This window comes from Entelurus aequoreus, linkage group LG03, assembly GCF_033978785.1.
Source record: "Entelurus aequoreus isolate RoL-2023_Sb linkage group LG03, RoL_Eaeq_v1.1, whole genome shotgun sequence".
Taxonomy (NCBI): domain Eukaryota; kingdom Metazoa; phylum Chordata; class Actinopteri; order Syngnathiformes; family Syngnathidae; genus Entelurus; species Entelurus aequoreus.
In genome coordinates this window covers 33,237,682-33,256,739 of record NC_084733.1, presented here as the reverse complement: position 1 = coordinate 33,256,739, position 19,058 = coordinate 33,237,682, and the positions used below count along the sequence as shown (strand labels likewise).

Below are 19,058 nucleotides of genomic sequence, written 5' to 3'. Positions count from 1 at the left end.
TTGTTTCATTCAATCACTATTTGTACTTGTTTTGTAATACACAATAAAACACTGCAAACTACACTTAATAATACAACTAGTCATTATTAATATTGAAATTAATCACTAATTTCAATTTCCATTACTGTATCTGTCTAGTTCTGTCATACCATTCACAGCTGGCATGAAGGACCTTCTTCTTCAAACCTTTGCCCTTCACCCTGAATCTAAAACTATCCATGGGTTTGGGGACCCTCAGGTACAAAACACTAAGCTCCTCTGGAGGAGAGGAGGGACAGACACAGGAGAAGGAAAAACAGAGAGATAGGGACAGAAATGGTGAAGAAAATATTAAAGAAGGGCGAACAATTTAAGCAGGAAGAGAAAAGAAGGGGGGAATAGACAAGGAAAAGGAAAGATTAAGGAAATATAAATATAAGGAAAAAAGAGGAAAATTCGAGGTACAAGGGAAAAGAAAAATGTAGAAAATTAAAAAAATAAATTAGAAAAAAGAGAAATGTAAAAAGTGTGAATATATAAAACACAAGTCAAAAACAGACAATGGTCACTGAAACCTAATGCAGATAAACAATTCTTGATGTGATTGTTAAAATGCATACATGTTTTTATTTAAATGCAATTTCCCTATTAAGCTACTTAAAATGTGCCTCAGATATTAAACATATTTTTAAATTACCTAATTTAATTAAAATATATTTTCTCTTAATGCCGCTGATTCAATCTGATCGTCTTATTAGGTTGCGCAAATGTACCCAATGTTGTAGGTGATGAATGTATCGTACTGTACTGTGTGTGTGTGTGAGAGAGTGATCGGGACATGTAAGTGTGTGTCAAAACAGGAACATGAGGAGCAGACGTAAGGTTAGAGGCAAAGTATAACCAGGTCAATTTGATGTCGTAGTTTGCAGGAAAAGAGAAACATGACAGTTAGTGGTTAGGTTTAAGAATAGAACAGTTAAATTAAGGACGTGTCACTTTCATTATAGCGTCAAAGTGCAGTTTGATATTGCACAAACCTCATCAAATTATTAATGAAATAGATGAATTAGCCTCATTAAATTATCTAGGAAGATATATTGAATAGGAGAAATTGTACCAAATTCCACTCAAAGACTAGCTGAAAATGACATTTCCTTCTTTCAGTACGTAGAAAGTCATGCAGACCTGCTGTATGTATGTAAAGGACAGAAGAAAAATAGCGGAGTGACAATATGTCCAGGTGACAAGTACACGTGACCGGACGGTGTAAGGGAAGAGCCAATCAGAACAGGACGTCACGTTTATGTGACCGGGCTTACCTTTTAGCAATAGGCAAGTGAGACAATACGATCTAAAGAAGAGGGGGCAGGGGGAGAAAAAAAGAAGAAATCACAAAAGGGAAAAGGGGAGGTAGCAAAACCAAACACAAAGGGAGAATAAATCAAGATAATTAAACAAAAGGGGGAGAAAAAAAAAGTTTGATCAATAGGTTGTTATCGAGGGAGTTGACAAAGGAAAAAAGTTTATTTCAGAATACAGGGTTATCATGTTTGTTATTACTTATTCCAAATGACCAACAAATCACACGATAACCTCAACCAACATGACAGCCTGTGTCCTGAAACAAATTGTTTGGGGCTGAACAACACACGGATCATGACACATTTTTTTTGCCGTCACCAGCCATACTTTGTGTTATTCAGTCTCAAATGAAAGTTATGAATATTATTATCACAATAAGACACAAAGATGAGCAGCAGCATGACAAGAACAACAACAATACACACACACACACACACACACACACACACACACCTGTACAATACAACTAAATATCCATTTAGGATTCAGTTATGACAAAGCTATCATAGAGCTCACATGTTTAAGCCCTGTTGTGAAGAAATTTAGTGGCTTTGCAAATGTAAATACTCCAAAATTGTCTTAAGAGTCACAGTACAGTCCAGAATTATAAATGAAAATGTGTTGGTGTCATACCTGTGTCAGCAGGCAGGTGAGTGCAAGGAGCTGGACTGTAGACACGAGCTGCGTAATCCTCGAAGGTGGTTGGCTCCTGATGATGCTGCACAATGGTTTCTAAGTAGCGGGCACGTTCCTCATAGCTGAGGTCAAATGTCAAGGAAGCAAAAATACAGATGAAGGTAATGAAAAAGTGAAACATAAACGTAAGTTAGACTCAAGTTACGGACTCAAAATAATGCACCTCGCATTTAGGTGCAAAGTTAACATACTTGCAACACAACAATAATTTAAGTAGCTCAAAACATCTAATACAGTACTACTAATTGGCCCTTCTATTTTATTTTTATTAGTCATCTTTTGGAAGGATATTTGACTTTTGGAATTTAAAATGAGGGTAAAATAATTTTAAAGTGCAACTCCGAGAAACGCAAGGTCAAAGATATCTACAATAAACATTACCTGAATACTTCTAAACTATAGATTCAGTCCCATGAGGGACTGAAGCAATTGTTCCAATTCAGGCAAATTCAGCCAATCCCCGCGATTTATGCGGGGCCTCGCTATTTTGTCCAATGCCCACAACCTCCCTACACAATCGGCATTGAAATGCTGATCTAATCAATGAGGCAGCAATAACATGACAGCAATGTTAAAGCGTGACGATAATCTCTCATCTCTCATTTACCAACAAAAATTACCGCTATGAATCGCTCTCAAAAGTTCTCATAAGCACTTAACGTGCATGGGTAAATGTGTTGGAAAACAAATTAATGTTTAAGATGGACAAACATTTTTCTAGTGTAAAACGTACACAGAGAATGTCTGCAACTTGTGGACGACAATAGGGAAGTTTCTCTCTGTAATTACAATTAATTATTACTATTAATAGTTACATTCAATTAAAACAGCACAGTATTTTGACATGAGCTCTTAGTATGGGCTTTTACTGCCATCCAGCGTCTATGTTTAATTCTGTGTGGTGTAAAATTAGTAAAATATCAATACGGTATTTGTGTTCCAAATTTTCATGTAGTCATGTGCTTTTTGAGGTTAGGATTACAAGTAAGACTTAAAACATTGATTCAAATTTCATAAAATCACAAGTTGATTCAATGTTATTGCAAAAAATAATCCTTAAAAAAACATTGCAACTTTTTCCGCAACTTTCTGAAAAAGCTGACGCAAATTCAGGCATTTTAGACAACAATCACAAAAAAGCCTGCAAAATCCTGCATTGCCTGTTTATGGGAAAATAAAAAATCCATTGATCACAATGTATCTTACATGATTACAAGTAAAAGAAATGTGTCACCTAGTGACATTGGGAAGATGGCAAATTCTCTTTCTCTTCAAAACATGCCATACATGAATGAACAATGTCAATCCAATGTATACTGATATTAAATATATAAATTTCTACATATGAGTGGCAATTGCTCTCTGAAAATGTCATCCATTTTGTAAAACATCCTATTTTAAACATAATAACATACAAGTTACACACTGCATATTTAACATTCTTATAAGGTTATGTTCCTGAGTTCAATCCCAGGCTCGGGATCTTTCTGTGTGGAGTTTGCATGTTCTCCCCGTGACTGCGTGGGTTCCCTCCGGGTACTCCGGCTTCCTCCTACCTCCAAAGACATGTACCTGGGGATAGGTTGATTGGCAACACTAAATTGGCCCTAGTGTGTGAATGTGAGTGTGAATGTTGTCTGTCTATCTGTGTTGGCCCTACGATGAGGTGGCGACTTGTCCAGTGTGTACCCCGCCTTCCGCCCAAATGCAGCTGAGATAGGTTCCAGCACCCCCGTGACCCCGAAAGGGACAAGCGGTAGAAAATGGATGGATGGATAAGGTTATGGTTTTTTTTGGCAGTAGGATTAAGAACATTATTTTCATATTTTATATTTGGGCCTAATTTGATTTACATAGATCGGAATCAAAACCAATTTTTTAACATAAGCAACAGTAGACCTCCCAACTAACAAAAGTATGTGGAAAAAAATGACTAAATTATTTATACGTAGCTAGATAGAGGATACAATGTAAATGATTCCTGTATGAATCCAGATATGACACCGAATGAGCTATTGTGTCCGCAAAAGAAAAGCAAACCATTCCCAAACCTAATTGTCATTTGTATTACAGCCTTCAGCCATGGACTGAAAAAGTGGTGCAGGGTCTAAGCAGAGAGCATAGTAAATGGAAACCAGAACTTCCACTGCCCATCTATTAGAGATAATCTCATTGATAGAATGACATTTATGCTCTTGTCCTCAGTCCTATAGTCATACATCCAACCATAATGACATCCAGGCACAGCGGTTAGTCTCGTCGACACACACGTACACACAAAACTCAGTCACATCATCTCGCTATAGTATTACCATTTACTCCCCCAGCTCCAATAACAAATTATTGTCAATGGCAGGAAGGGTGTGTGTGTGTGTGTGTGTGTGTGTGTGTGTGTGTGTGTGTGTGTGTGTGTGTGTGTGTGTGCACACGTGTCCCTGTTTGAGTAAGACAATGAATCTTCAGAATGAAATCTGCGTCTGTGCCTCAGTGTGTGTGTGTGTCTGATGGTGAATGGGTCAGACATTTACAATAGCGCCCATGGGTTTTCTATTGCTTTAGAGAGACGGCCTATGGGCCTCAAAAGGAGAGGGATTCAGGTCTAATGGTAACTGATCCAGTTAGAGACAATGATAATAACAATAAGATGGCTCTTTCAAAGTGCTACGACAGACAGCACTGGGGGAAAGGAAGAATAATAATAATAAAAAAAAAGAACAACTCAAATGCATTAATTTAGGATTATATACTGCAGCTTTTGTTAATATTATACTGATGGTGAAACAGAGATTCCCATTGACACAACTAGAAGAGTTAACTCCGGGCTTGACTCTTAATGCACAAGCACATGCACGGGCATCCAACCTTCCTTACGTTACTCCTGTCAGTTATTAATAAGAACTGCCACTATGCATAATACTGTATAAATAAACATAATTACTCAAAATATGAGTCATGCATGATGAGCACATGTGCCTAACCTTTTCTGGGTTTTATCCAATCCAAAATAACCTTTGTCAGTGACCAGTACATTTGGGGTTTAGAACAAGTTTTTTTTTTAAGCATGGGACAATTGGAACTCGGGCCCGGGGAAAAAAACCCAGACCTCGTAAGTGTGGTCTGGTTTGCAAACACGCTTGTCATTTTTGGTTAGGTTAAAACCAACACAATTCTGTTTGCTCTACTAGTAGCGTTCATTTGATCAAGTGTGAATGCAGTCCAAGCCTAATGGTACTGTACCAAACTGAGACTGCCTAAAGGATAGGTCTTAGTCTGCCTGCCATGTGCAAGTTTTCACCTTTATTTTCCTATGATACTGTATTGAGTCTTTGATTTATTTTGTACAATTTTCCATTTTGTCTATTATTTGTGCACTTTCATTTTTTAAGTTGTTCTGGATTTATTATATCAATTGATTGACCACAGCTCTAACTATTTAAGTGCATCACTTCCTGTTGGAGATTGCATACTGACAAAGACATTGTCGAAACCGGTCTGTGTTTTGTAGCGCCTGTGCAGTTTATATTAAAATTATTAGAAGGACATGAGTGTTGCTGGCCTTGCTTTTTCTTTTTCTTCAAGTTTTCACTTGCAGACTTCGTTTTGAGACAACAGCTTTTATAAGTTCTCAGTTAAAACATTGTTATGTGGCTGGTCCCTTCTGCATTACAAATTAAACAAAGGATTACTTTCTAACTAAGTCAGGGTGGTTTGAGGTGCAAAGTAAGTGACATGCTGAGCTGGGATAGAGAGGCTTAAGATAAAGCAGTTAAAATCCAGCGGCCAAAAGGTGAGAGCAGAGGGGGAAACAGCACGAAATACATGTCAGTAAAAACACAGTGTGAACTCTGCGTGTAAGGGCGAGTGTGTATACAGACAGTTGCGAGAAACACAGCAGTCACGGTTTCAAAATCCGCGTCTTCACACCGGTTCTATATGTGATCTGATCATGTGCCTTTTCCTGCTTCGCTGTATCACACTTGAATGTGTGTGCACACTGGGGAGAGATGTGTAAAAAAGCAATACATAAAAGCAATATACTGCATATAGCAATATATAAATATATACTAACCTTGTCAATAAATAGCTTTTTTAAGCAGTTTTTAGGATTTATTATAATGTGGCATCGCAGGTTTATCCAACAGTTGAAGCGAAGAACATGTCACCCCACTACAGACTACATCCAGGTGCTGTTGGTCCAGATTAGAGATGGGCGATACGGCCTAAAATCTGTGTCACGATTGCAGCCTCCTGCGACACGATATATATCGCAATATATTATTTGGTATGTAAGTGATAATAGAACCATTTCAAAACGGGTTACAGACGCTCCTAATTTGGCTGCTGACATGTACAGTAACATATTGCATCATTATTGGTTGTATTAATTTGTCAAAACTATTAATAATATACTTGCTAGTTTACAGTTAAAATCTGGTTACTTTCTGTAGTAACATGGTTCTATTTACACGTCTGTTAAAATCTAATAAGCACTTGTTCTTCTGTTCTTTGGATACTTTATTTAGTTTTGGGAGATACTACAAATTTGTGTATTGATCCAATACCATGTACGGTAGTTACAGGGGCAGTATTGGTCATACTAATGCTGTTACTGATATTCAAATGTTTAAGATAATTGAATTATTCAATTTTTGATCATAATCAGACAAAATCACAGGATAGCGGTCTAACAATGTCAATTAAATATTTCAATAATTTTCTACCATTTGTTCTGACTTAATCCTTTGATTTTTGCCCTTAAAGCTCTCCTATATGTCCAGGGACTTTTATTTTGAAATTGTAAAAAAAAAAAAAAGATTTTCATAAAACAAGAAAAGATTTTTAAGTAATAATAAAAAATATCTATCCAACCACTGTAGTAACGACTATACTATAGACAATACTTGGTATTGTTACTGTTGAAATTGGTATCGATCTGCCCACATTTTGTTTAGGTTCAAGAGCTCTAATTTGCAGTTAGCATATCCTTCTACAGTGGGGTAGTGCCGCATGATTAGATATTTACTGTCCTCCAGGGATAATGCTTACACAGGATCGCTGCGGGTTTCAACAAGTCAAATTTAAGACTTTTTTTTAGGGCCATAATGGATATAATTTAAGACCATTTCATAATCATACGGACAAAAAAGTACAAAGACAAAGGAAAATCAGAGGGCCAGAATGATTTGTAAGTATATTAATTAATCCACTGCTCTTTCACATTGGAAAACAAAATGGTTAAACGAACTAAATACAACAGAATCCTCTCTATTGTGAAGTAACTGAAAAAAATATTAGCAAACATCATAACAGCCATTTTTCAGATTTGCCATGGAACTGTTTTCTTGCAAAAGGTCAGTGTGCTTTATATCAAGTGTTTTCATGCAGTCAGCAATGCTAGAGGAAAGCAGAACAATGTTTTTATTTGTGAAAGGGACTGTTAGCATCTCTGCTAAAGCTAACTGGTTAAATTTTGCAGTGTTTTTGCGGCTGTAAGAATTGAGCAGATAAAAACATCAACACCACTACTACTGTATTTGTACAAAGTTGAGAAAAAAAGTGCAGACAGAGCGATAGTTTTAAAAGAAAGAAAGTGATTATGGCGTGCAAGCCTCAAACATAATTTGGATGTGAATACTGTGGATAATATTCAAATTTGCTTAGCTCATTTTATATTTGATATGTATGAATATGATTTTACCAGTTTTTTGTGACTTTTAAAAAAAACATATTGCTAATAAACAAGGACTGTTTTTTATTTAAGCATGACAAGATGGTGTACCCCGCCTTCCACCCGAGTGCAGCTCCCCGCGATCCCGAGAGGGACAACCAGTAGAAAATTGATGGATGGATGGAAGATGACATTCACAAATCTTCCTTGGTATGCTCACCCTAATGTAAACTGAGTGTGAACACTAAACAGACAAACTTTATCGCTTTTAATGTCAGTAGCTGTATAAACTTGGAAAAAAGATTAGGCATGGAAAGCTGACCTGAAATTATTGGAAAATGTATTATAAGAGCATTAGTTTTTTTATATAGTTTTACTGCTGTTAATACATTACTACCACAAAGCAATTGGCGTGTGCTTACTGTATGTAATAGAATGATTTCACGAGTAAAAATCTCATAATGATCTCCTTAGGCAAGTGGTGACATTTTACCCACATAACACTCCTGAATGGGGGTTTAAGTTGTTCTTTGTATAGTTGTGCAAGTGTTTGTGACGTTCCAGCATCTTTTGACACCGATTTATCCCAGATTTTTTACTTTTAAATTATCATTCCGTAAATTTTCACCGCATTGTATACGAACACTTCACTCCTCAATGGCTCGACAACCGGGTCCTAAACACTTAATAAGTTTCCATCCACCGGCTTCAAGCATGCATGAAATTGATCGTCCTGGAGCCAAAAATCGTTGAACTTGCACTTACCTACCTTATAATCAGAATCAGAATCAGAATAGTTTTATTGCCATTGTTTGAGAACGGGTTCACAAACTAGGAATTTTTCTTGGTGCAAACGTGCGACATAAAACACATATAACACATATTTGGTATAAAAAGAGCTGTGACTGAGCTATCAGATAGACTTAGAAGGGATTCAAGGAATTCAAGGAGCTGCTGTTAGGAGTTCTTGTTCATTTGCCTGATGGCCGAGGGGAAAAAACTGTTCAGGTGGCGGGAGGTGTGGGTCTGGATGGAGCGTAGTCTCCTGCCTGAGGGGAGAGGGGAGAATAGTGTGTGTCCAGGGTGAGAAGAGTCAGCTGTGATCCGACCCACACGCCTCCTGGTCCTGGAGGAGAACAAGTCCTGGAGGGATGGGAGCTTGCAGCCAATCACCTTCTCCGCAGCACGTACGATGCGTTGCAGTCTATTCTTATCCTGGACTGTGGCGCCGGGGAACCACACTGTGATGGAGGAGGTCAGGATGGACTCTATGATGGCTGAGTAAAACTGCACCAGCATCTCGGTCGGTACCTTAAGTTTCCTCAGCTGCCGCAGGAAGTACATCCTCTGCTGGGCCTTCTTGAGGTCCTGGTTGATGGTGGTGCCCAAGAAACGGAAAGAGTCCACAATGGGGACGGGGGTGGGAGAGTCAATCAGAGTGAGGGGGGATGGTGGGGCTGTGACTTTCCTGAAGTCCATGATCATCTCCACTGTTTTCTGGGCGTTCAGCTCCAGGTTATTGAGGCTGCACCAGGACGTCAGCCGGTCTACCTCTCTCCTGTAGGCGGACTCATCGCCATTCGAGATGAGCCCGATGAGGGTGGTGTCATCCGCAAACTTGAGCAGTTTTACGGATTGGTGACTGGAGGTGCAGCAGTTTGTATACAGGGAGAAGAGCCAGGGGGAGAGTACACAGCCCTGAGGAGTACCAGTGTTTGTGGTTCGACTGTCCGAGACAATCTTCCCCAGCCTTACGTGCTGTCTTCGGTCTGTCAGGAAGTCATTAATCCAACTGCAGAGGGAGCCGGGCATGCTGAGCTGGTAGAGCTTGTCTCGTAGCAGTCCAGGGAGGATGGTGTTGAAGGCAGAGCTGAAGTCCACAAACAGGATCCTAGCGTAGGTTCCTGGGGAGTCCAGATGCTCCAGGATGAAGTGGAGGGCCAGGTTTACTGCATTATCCACAGACCTGTTGGCTCTGTAGGCGAACTGCAGTGGGTCCAGGAGGGGGGCGGTGATGTCCTTGAGGTGGGGCAGGACCAAGCGCTCAAAGGACTTCATGACCACAGACGTCAGCGCGACCGGTCTGTAGTCATTTAGTCCTGTGATCCGTGCTTTCTTGGGGACAGGGACAATGGTAGAGGTCTTAAAGCAGGACGGCACGTGGCATTGCTCCAGAGAGGTGTTAAAAATGTCAGTGAAGACAGGAGCCAGCTGGTCCGCACAGTGTCTGAGAGTGGAGGGGGAGACACCATCCGGCCCGGGGGCCTTCTGCGTATTCAACTTCAAGAACTGCCGGCGTACATCCTCTTCTTTAATGGAGAGGGTCTTTACAGTCTTATTGTGTTTTTGGAGTCCTGTGATGTCATTGGAGTCCTTTAACTCCTTTAATGATGTGCTGGCATTGGTGGGGAGGGTGATGGTGGGGGGAGCATGGCTTTGATGAGGCCGTTCATGACGACAGTAATGTGTGTTGAGGCCCTGAGCGAGAGTCCGGTCATTCAGGGCCTGGGGGGTTTTGGGCTTATAGTTCGTAAGGGCCCTTAGACCTCTCCAAACTGCCGCAGAATCATTGGAGCGGAACTGTTCCTGTAGACGGTTAGAGTACACAGATTTAGCTTTCTCCACTTCCCTGGTGAAGTGGTACTTCGCTTCTCTGTATGTACTTCGGTCCCCGCTTCTCCACGCAGCCTCCTTCTTCTTGCGCAGCTGTCGGAGCTTGGGTGTGAACCAGGGCTTGTCGTTGTTATAACAAACCCTGGTGCGCGTTGAAATGATGCGCGCCTCATTGAACTGTATGTATGAGGTCACAGTGTCCGTATACTCGTCCAGATTGTTCGTGGCCGCTCCAATTGCCTCCCAGTCTGTCGTTTCCCAACAAGCACGCAACTCGTCCACAGACTCGGCGGTGAAACACTTAATGTTCCTCATAACAGGTTTAGCCAGTTTCAGTCTCTGTCTGTATGAAAGGATTAAGTGCACCATCACGTGATCTGATAGTCCAAGAGCAGCGCGCGGGACTGCATGAAAAGCCTTGCTCAATGTAGTGTAGCAGTGATCCAGCGTGTTCTCCTCTCTGGTTGGGCATTTAATAAACTGTCTATACTTTGGTAATTCCTGGCTCAAATTTCCCTTGTTAAAGTCACCAAGCACGATAACAAGAGAGTCAGGAAAAGACCGTTCCACATGTAAGATCTGTCCTGCGAGCGCGCGCTATACAAGTAACTTTGGCTTTGCTGTGGGCTTTCGTTAAGTTTTCTCCGCTGCTATGCTAAGCTGTAACAACACACCGCTGTGCGCGCAGAGCACACTAGGTGGTGCGCGATTAATTCTGACCGGGCAGCACAGGTAGCTTAAAGGCCTACTGAAATGAATTTTTTTTATTTAAACGGGGATAGCAGATCTATTCTATGTGTCATACTTGATCATTTCGCGATATTGCCATATTTTTGCTGAAAGGATTTAGTATAGAACAACGACGATAAAGATTGCAACTTTTGGTATCTGATAAAAAAAAGGCTTGCACCTACCGGAAGTAGCGTGACGTAGTCAGTTGAACATATACGCAAAGTTCCCTATTGTTTACAATGATGGCCGCATGAAGTGAGAGAGATTCGGACCGAGAAAGCGGCAATTTCCCCATTAATTTGAGCGAGGATGAAAGATTTGTGGATGAGTAAAGTGCAAGTGAAGGACTAGTGGGGAGTTGAAGCTATTCAGATAGGGAAGATGCTGTGAGAGCCGGGGGTGACCTGATATTCAGCTGGGAATGACTACAACAGTAAATAAACACAAGACATATATATACTCTATTAGCCACAACACAACCAGGCTTATATTTAATATGCCACAAATTAATCCTGCATAAAAACACCTGCGTGTTTGTTATGCTAGCTCCTAGCTCCTCTGCTAGCTCCTAGCTCCATAGAACACGCCAATACAATTCAAACACCTGATCAACACACACAATCACTCAGCCCAAAAGACCGTTTACCTAACCCAAGGTTCATAAAGCTTATATATTTTTAAAAAGTTACGTACGTGACGCGCACATACGGTCAAGTTATCGAATGTTTAGCAGCCAAGGCTGCATACTCACGGTACCTGATATTCAGCTGGGAATGACTACAACAGTAAATAAACACAAGACATATATATACTCTATTAGCCACAACACAACCAGGCTTATATTTAATATGCCACAAATTAATCCTGCATAATAACACCTGCGTGTTTGTTATGCTAGCTCCTAGCTCCTCTGCTAGCTCCTAGCTCCATAGAACACGCCAATACAATTCAAACACCTGATCAACACACACAATCACTCAGCCCAAAAGACCGTTCACCTAACCCAAGGTTCATAAAGCTTATATATTTTAAAAAAGTTACTTACGTGACGCGCACGTACGGTACGGTACGTGTTATGCTAGCTCCTAGCTCCTCTGCTAGCTCCTAGCTCCATAGAACATGCCAATACAATTCAAACACATGATCAACACACACAATCACTCAGCCCAAAAGACCGTTCACCTAACCCAAGGTTCATAAAGCTTATATATTTTAAAAAAGTTACGTACATACGCAAAAAAAAGCCAAAGCTGCATACTCACAGTAGCACGTCTGCGTCTTTGTCATCCAAATCAAAGTAATCCTGGTAAGAGTCTGTGTTGTCCCAGTTCTCTACAGGCGTCTGTGTATCCAAGTCAAATGTACTCCTGGTTAAAGTCTCTGTTATCCGAGTTCTTCCATCTTGACTGCATCTTTCGGGAATGTAAACAAAGAAGCGCCGGCTGTGTACTGTTGTGGCTGACTACGTTCGAAAAATACGTCCATTTCGCACCGACAACTTTCTTCTTTGCTTGCTCAGTGTGGTAATCTGTAAATGTCCTTGCCTATTTCTATTGTCTGCACCATGTTCACTCTCTCTCTCATCCACAGTATGGAGTGCAGCTGACGCAAGGCAGCAGCACACACCTGAGCTTGATTAGCAGCAGCCTATTTTAACTGGCTGCTGACGGCCGGTGAGCGCCGGAACTTTGCCATTGCTACCAAACGGTTGGTCGTGCAAGAGGACTCACTAAGTCGCGAACCTTTCACCTCAGGTTGGCCCGTTTAATCCTAGCCTTGTCTAGCGTTTTATTTTGGTACCTTGTTTTATCACTTCTCTCATGAAGTATATTTTTCCTAGCCTTGTCTAGCGCCTTTAGTTTTGTGTTTTTATTTTACTCTCAGTAGTTTGTTACATGTGTGTTGTGTTTTCCACCATCGCCATTGTTTTGTTTTGCTACCTTGTGCTTCCGCCAAATAAAGAGGAAGAACAATTGAAAACCCAAACTCGTCTCTGCATCCTTGGGATCCACATCACCACATCCTAACAGAAAGTTCCGGCCAAAACGATGGAACCCGCAGAGACAGACTCCTGGAAGAGAGCATTGCAAGGCCAGGCTCAAAGGATCAACCAGCAGGGGGACCAGCTTGACCACCTGAGCCGAGGTCTACAGGGGATGTCGGAGCGCCAAGACGCCATGTTGGAGCGAATCAACATGCTGTTAGCCACCGTCGTACCCACCTCGACCACCGTGCCTGACCAGGCATCCACCCAGCCTCCACAACCCGCTAGTACTAGCAATATACGGCTTTCCCGACCCGAACGTTTTTCCGGGGAAAAGGAAGACGTAAGACAATTCCTGACGCAGTGTGAACTCCATTTTGAGCTAAACGCGTCCGCTTTCACCTCTGAGCGGGCTAAAGTAGCGTTTGTGATCTCTCACCTGTCTGGCCGCGCTGGCACCTGGGCGACTGCCGAATGGAACCGTCAGACCACCTCCAGCTCCACATACGCGAACTTTTCCAAGTCCTTGAAGCAAATATTCCAACGACGACTCCCAGGTAGAGAGGCAGCGAGATCCCTTTTCCGGCTGCAACAGGGTTCACGACGGGTCGCGGATTACGCGATCGAGTTCCGCACCATGGCGGCCGACTGTGACTGGGGTCCCTCGGCGTTGTTGGACGCCTTCTTCCTGGGTCTCGCGGACGAAATTCGTCATATGATGATCCCGCTGTCACTCCCGACGAACCTGGATGATCTTATTGAGCTGGCGGTGCAAATCGACTTCCGCCTACTAGAGGAGAGGAGGGACCGACGGGGAAGACAAGCCCCACCTAGCAGCCAATCAGCGCCTGCTAGACCCGCCATCTGCAAGACGGAGCAACTCGTCCTCGAAGACACCTCTCCTTCATGGCAGATAGACGAGCCAATGCAACTGGGAGGCCGTCGACTCACCACCGCTGAGAGGGAACGCCGTTTTCGCCTCCAACTCTGCCTATACTGTGGAGGCGCTGATCACCTCATCTCCCGCTGCAAGGAACTGCCACGCCCCGCCGCACGGCCACGAGCGCGCCCTCACTCGCCAGAGGACACGTCCACCAGAGGTCGCCGTTCTCCTTCGTTGGCCGCAGGCAGAATGCAGCTAAAAGGTACTCTTTCTTGGCCTAACCAACAAATAGACATTTGCGCTCTCATTGACTCGGGAGCAGATGATAACTTTTTGGATTTTGAGTTCATGAGACTCCATAAGATTCCTGTTGTAAAACTGTGTGTACCCAAGAGGGTGTATTCTCTAGATGGGCGCCTATTAGCCAGCATAACCCACCAGACACTCCCACTCAACCTGCGCTTGTCTGGAAATCATTGTGAGAAAATAATTTTTTTGATTGTGCCATCACGGTCCGCGCCCATCATTCTTGGGTTAACCTGGTTACAGAAGCATAACCCGAGCATAGACTGGCCTCGTTCGGCCATTATTAATTGGAGTGTTACCTGCCACCTACATTGTCTCCGTTCCGCAGCGGGATCTCACACACCGCCACCTACCACCGTTGTAGAGAACATAGACTTGACAAACGTGCCCACAAACTACCATGACTTAAGAGCGGTGTTTAGCAAAGATAGAGCACTCTCACTTCCCCCCCACCGACCCTACGATTGCGGTATCGATTTGCTAGCCGGAGCGGCTTTACCATCGACCCGTTTGTACAAGGTGTCGAACACCGAACTCAAAGCACTAGAGGAATACATAAACACTTCAATAGCTGCGGGCCTCATTCGCCCCTCGACCGCACCAGTAGCCGCCGGATTTTTTTTTGTCGAAAAGAAGGACAAGTCCCTACGGCCTTGTATAGACTACCGCGCTCTTAATCTGATTACTGTCAAGAATAAGTATCCTCTTCCTCTCCTTGATTCTGCATTTACTCCCTTACAGTCCGCAAGGTTTTTTACTAAACTCGATCTACGTAACGCGTACCATCTAGTTCGCATCCGAGAGGGGGATGAATGGAAGACCGCATTCAACACTCCTCTCGGACATTTTGAGTATCTTGTCATGCCGTTTGGACTTACAAATGCACCTGGCGTTTTTCAGGGCTTCATTAATGATATTTTTCGGGACATGACAGGGCGGTTTCTCTTCGTTTACCTGGACGACATATTAATTTATTCTTCGACATTTGACGAACATGTGCAGCAGGTTCGGTTAGTCCTTCAACGTTTGCTCGAAAATAAACTGTTCGTCAAGGCAGAAAAATGCGAGTTTCACTCATCTTCCGTACCCTTCTTAGGATTTATCATTGAGGAGGGTAGACTCAGACCGGACCCTGCTAAGGTCAAAGCAGTAGTAGACTGGCCCACTCCGGTGTCCAAGAAGCACCTCCAGAGATTCTTGGGCTTCTCTAATTTTTATCGGCGATTTATTCGCAATTTTAGTCGCGTCGCGGAGCCACTTACGAGGCTAACTTCTACTAAGGTTCTGTTTGAATGGACACCCGATGCTAATTCCGCGTTCCTAAGGCTAAAAAGATTGTTTACGTCGGCTCCTGTGCTTTGTTACCCTGACCGTTCTCTCCAATTTTTTGTTGAAGTGGACGCTTCTGATTCAGGTGTAGGGGCCGTACTCTCCCAGCAATCTACCAGCGACCAGAAGTTGCACCCCTGTGCTTTCTTCTCTCGTCGCCTATCCCCTGCCGAGAAGAATTATGACATTGGCAACAGGGAGCTTCTGGCGGTCATCTTGGCCCTTCAGGAGTGGAGACACTGGCTGGAAGGGGCGGAGCTACCATTCATCGTCTACACGGACCACAAGAACCTGTCCTACTTAAGGACCGCACAGAGACTGAACCCTCGCCAGGCCAGGTGGGCACTATTTCTGACCCGTTTTAACTTTATCATCACTTTCCGACCTGGTTCTCAGAATGGGAAGCCCGATGCCCTGTCCCGTGTCTACTCTTCGTCCTTGGAAGATTCCTCACCTGAACCTATTGTTCCCCATACCCACTTCATTGGGGGACTCCAGTGGGACATCGAGCGGCAGGTCTTGGAGGCCCTGAAGTCGGACACATCTCCGCGGGGCTGCCCACCAGGTCGGCTGTTTGTGGTTCCTCGGCTCCGTTCCAGCGTTCTGGATTGGGCACATGGGTCGAAGATCGCTTGCCATCCAGGCATTCGTCGCACCAGTTTTATCCTCTCCCAGCGTTTTTGGTGGCCATCCATTCTGGCAGATACGAAGGCGTTTGTGGCAGCATGTCGGGTCTGCTCCCGGAACAAGGCATCCCACCAGGCTCCAGCAGGACTGCTACACCCATTACCCATCCCCTCCCGCCCGTGGTCACACATAGCTGTGGATTTTGTCACAGGACTGCCCCCCTCTGAGGGAAGCGACACCATTTTGACCATTGTGGACCGGTTCTCGAAGATGGCCCATTTCGTAGCCCTCCCCAAGCTGCCGTCTGCTCTTGAAACAGCCCAATTATTAGTGCTCCACGCTTTCCGGCTGCACGGCATCCCCACTGATGTTGTATCCGACAGAGGGCCACAGTTCTCCTCGGCCGTCTGGAGAGCATTCTGCAAGTCTCTGGGGGCCTCCCCTAGCCTATCCTCCGGCTACCACCCTCAGAGCAATGGACAGACCGAGCGGACCAACCAAGACCTGGAGGCGGCCATCCGGTGCACTTGTCATCAGCAACCCGCAACCTGGTCTGAAAGTCTCCCTTGGATAGAATACGCTCACAACTCTCTCATTAGCTCCGCCACCGGTCTGTCTCCATTTCACGTCGCCTATGGTTTCCAACCCCCAGTTTTTCCTTCTACCCAACCCAATGCCGACGTACCATCCGTAACGGCACACCTGCGTCGGGCTCACCAGGCTTGGCGCAACACCAGGGCTGCGTTAAAAAGAACATCGGCCAGGAACCAGGCCTTAGCCAACCGACATCGCACACCAGCCCCACACTACCAGTTGGGACAGAAGGTCTGGTTATCGTCTCGGGACCTACCATTGGCCACCGAATCTAGGAAACTGGCTCCCAGGTTCATTGGACCATTCCCCATTGCCAAGATCATCAATCGTGTGGCAGTCAAGCTCCATCTCCCTAGATCTCTCAAGTGCCATCCATGCCTTCTGATCTCTCTCTCTCTCTCTCTCTCTCTCTCTCTCTCTCTCTCTCTATGTCCACTACTTGATGTCCATATCCCCCCCCCCACCCCCCACCCCACCCCCCCTCCACACTCCTGATTGTAAATAATGTAAATAATTCAATGTGATTATCTTGTGTGATGACTGTATTATGATGATAGTATATATGATAGTATATATCTGTATCATGAATCAATTTAAGTGGACCCCGACTTAAACAAGTTGAAAAACTTATTCGGGTGTTACCATTTAGTGGTCAATTGTACGGAATATGTACTTCACTGTGCAACCTACTAATAAAAGTCTCAATCAATCAATCAAAGTTTTTCACGTGTCCCGCATCAAGCCTGTCTCATCCAGCCCACTCAGCCCTCCGGAGGTACCGCCTCCTCCACCCAGGCTGGTTGATGGTCACCCAGCATTTACTGTAAACACCATCTTGGATGTGAGAAGAAGGGGAAGGGGTTTCCAATACCTGGTGGACTGGGAGGGGTACGGCCCAGAGGAACGGTCATGGATTTCGAGATCGCTTATAATTGACAAGGACTTGATCAAGGACTTTTACGTTCGATTCCCAGACAAGCCAGGTAGGCCGCCAGGAGGCGTCCGTTGAGGGGGGGGTACTGTGGTAATCTGTAAATGTCCTTGCCTATTTCTATTGTCTGCACCATGTTCACTCTCTCTCTCATCCACAGTATGGAGTGCAGCTGACGCAAGGCAGCAGCACACACCTGAGCTTGATTAGCAGCAGCCTATTTTAACTGGCTGCTGACGGCCGGTGAGCGCCGGAACTTTGCCATTGCTACCAAACGGTTGGTCGTGCAAGAGGACTCACTAAGTCGCGAACCTTTCACCTCAGGTTGGCCCGTTTAATCCTAGCCTTGTCTAGCGTTTTATTTTGGTACCTTGTTTTATCACTTCTCTCATGAAGTATATTTTTCCTAGCCTTGTCTAGCGCCTTTAGTTTTGTGTTTTTATTTTACTCTCAGTAGTTTGTTACATGTGTGTTGTGTTTTCCACCATCGCCATTGTTTTGTTTTGCTACCTTGTGCTTCCGCCAAATAAAGAGGAAGAACAATTGAAAACCCAAACTCGTCTCTGCATCCTTGGGATCCACATCACCACATCCTAACACTCAGCTTCCTTCTTCATAATGCAATGAACATGATTAAAACAGATTCACGAACACAGATGTCCAGAATACTGTGGAATTATGAAATGAAAACAGAGCTTTTTCGTATTGGCTTCAATGTGGAAGGCATACCCGTGTTCGCCGGGCTACGTCACGCGCATACGTCATCCTCAGAGGCGTTTCGAACCGGAAGTTTAGCGGCAAATTTAAAATGTCACTTTATAAGTTAACCCGGCCGTATTGGCATGTGTTATAATGTTAAGATTTCATCATTGATATATAAACTATCAGACTGCGTGGTCGGTAGTAGTGGGTTTCAGTAGGCCTTTAATTTAGTTACGTTTTGTAGTTACGTTATAGCGTCCTCAAAAATCTAAACATTTAAAAGCAAGGCTGAAGTTTATGCATGTTTTGAATAAAAGTCATGTTAAATAGATTTTCAAGACCTTTCGAAATCATATATAAGACCTTTTATGAGATTTTATGAGAATTCTAGGCTTTTTAAGGCCTTAAATTCAAATTGTTGGATTTAAGACTTTTAAGAAAATGTCCTGTCCCCCAAGGTGGTCATTACAGAAAATAATTGAGAGGCACTGCTGTGTTAACTTAGTCCAAATGCATTTGAGCCCCTGAAAAAGAAGGTATTTTGCATAAAACCACTTTTTTTTTTTTATCCCTAAATCTTAAATTCCTCTAACTGGATCTACCTGTACACCAATCGATAAGACTTACAGGCAAAATAAATGTAATATCATTA

General features: G+C 43.5%; 1 protein-coding gene across 7 annotated transcripts in view; it reads right to left on the bottom strand.

Annotated features, from left to right (window-relative positions):
- ralgapa1 (Ral GTPase activating protein catalytic subunit alpha 1) overlaps positions 1-19,058 on the bottom strand; it is a 142,795-nt gene that overhangs the window by 4,785 nt on the left and 118,952 nt on the right. For 6 of the 7 annotated variants that reach the window (XM_062041659.1, XM_062041660.1, XM_062041662.1 and 3 more), the window contains one exon: positions 1,975-2,099. In XM_062041659.1, the coding sequence (XP_061897643.1) occupies positions 1,975-2,099 (125 nt within the window). Of the gene's footprint in view, positions 1-1,298; positions 1,331-1,974; positions 2,100-19,058 lie in introns of all 7 variants that reach the window. The other variant, XM_062041661.1, reaches the window with a different exon arrangement.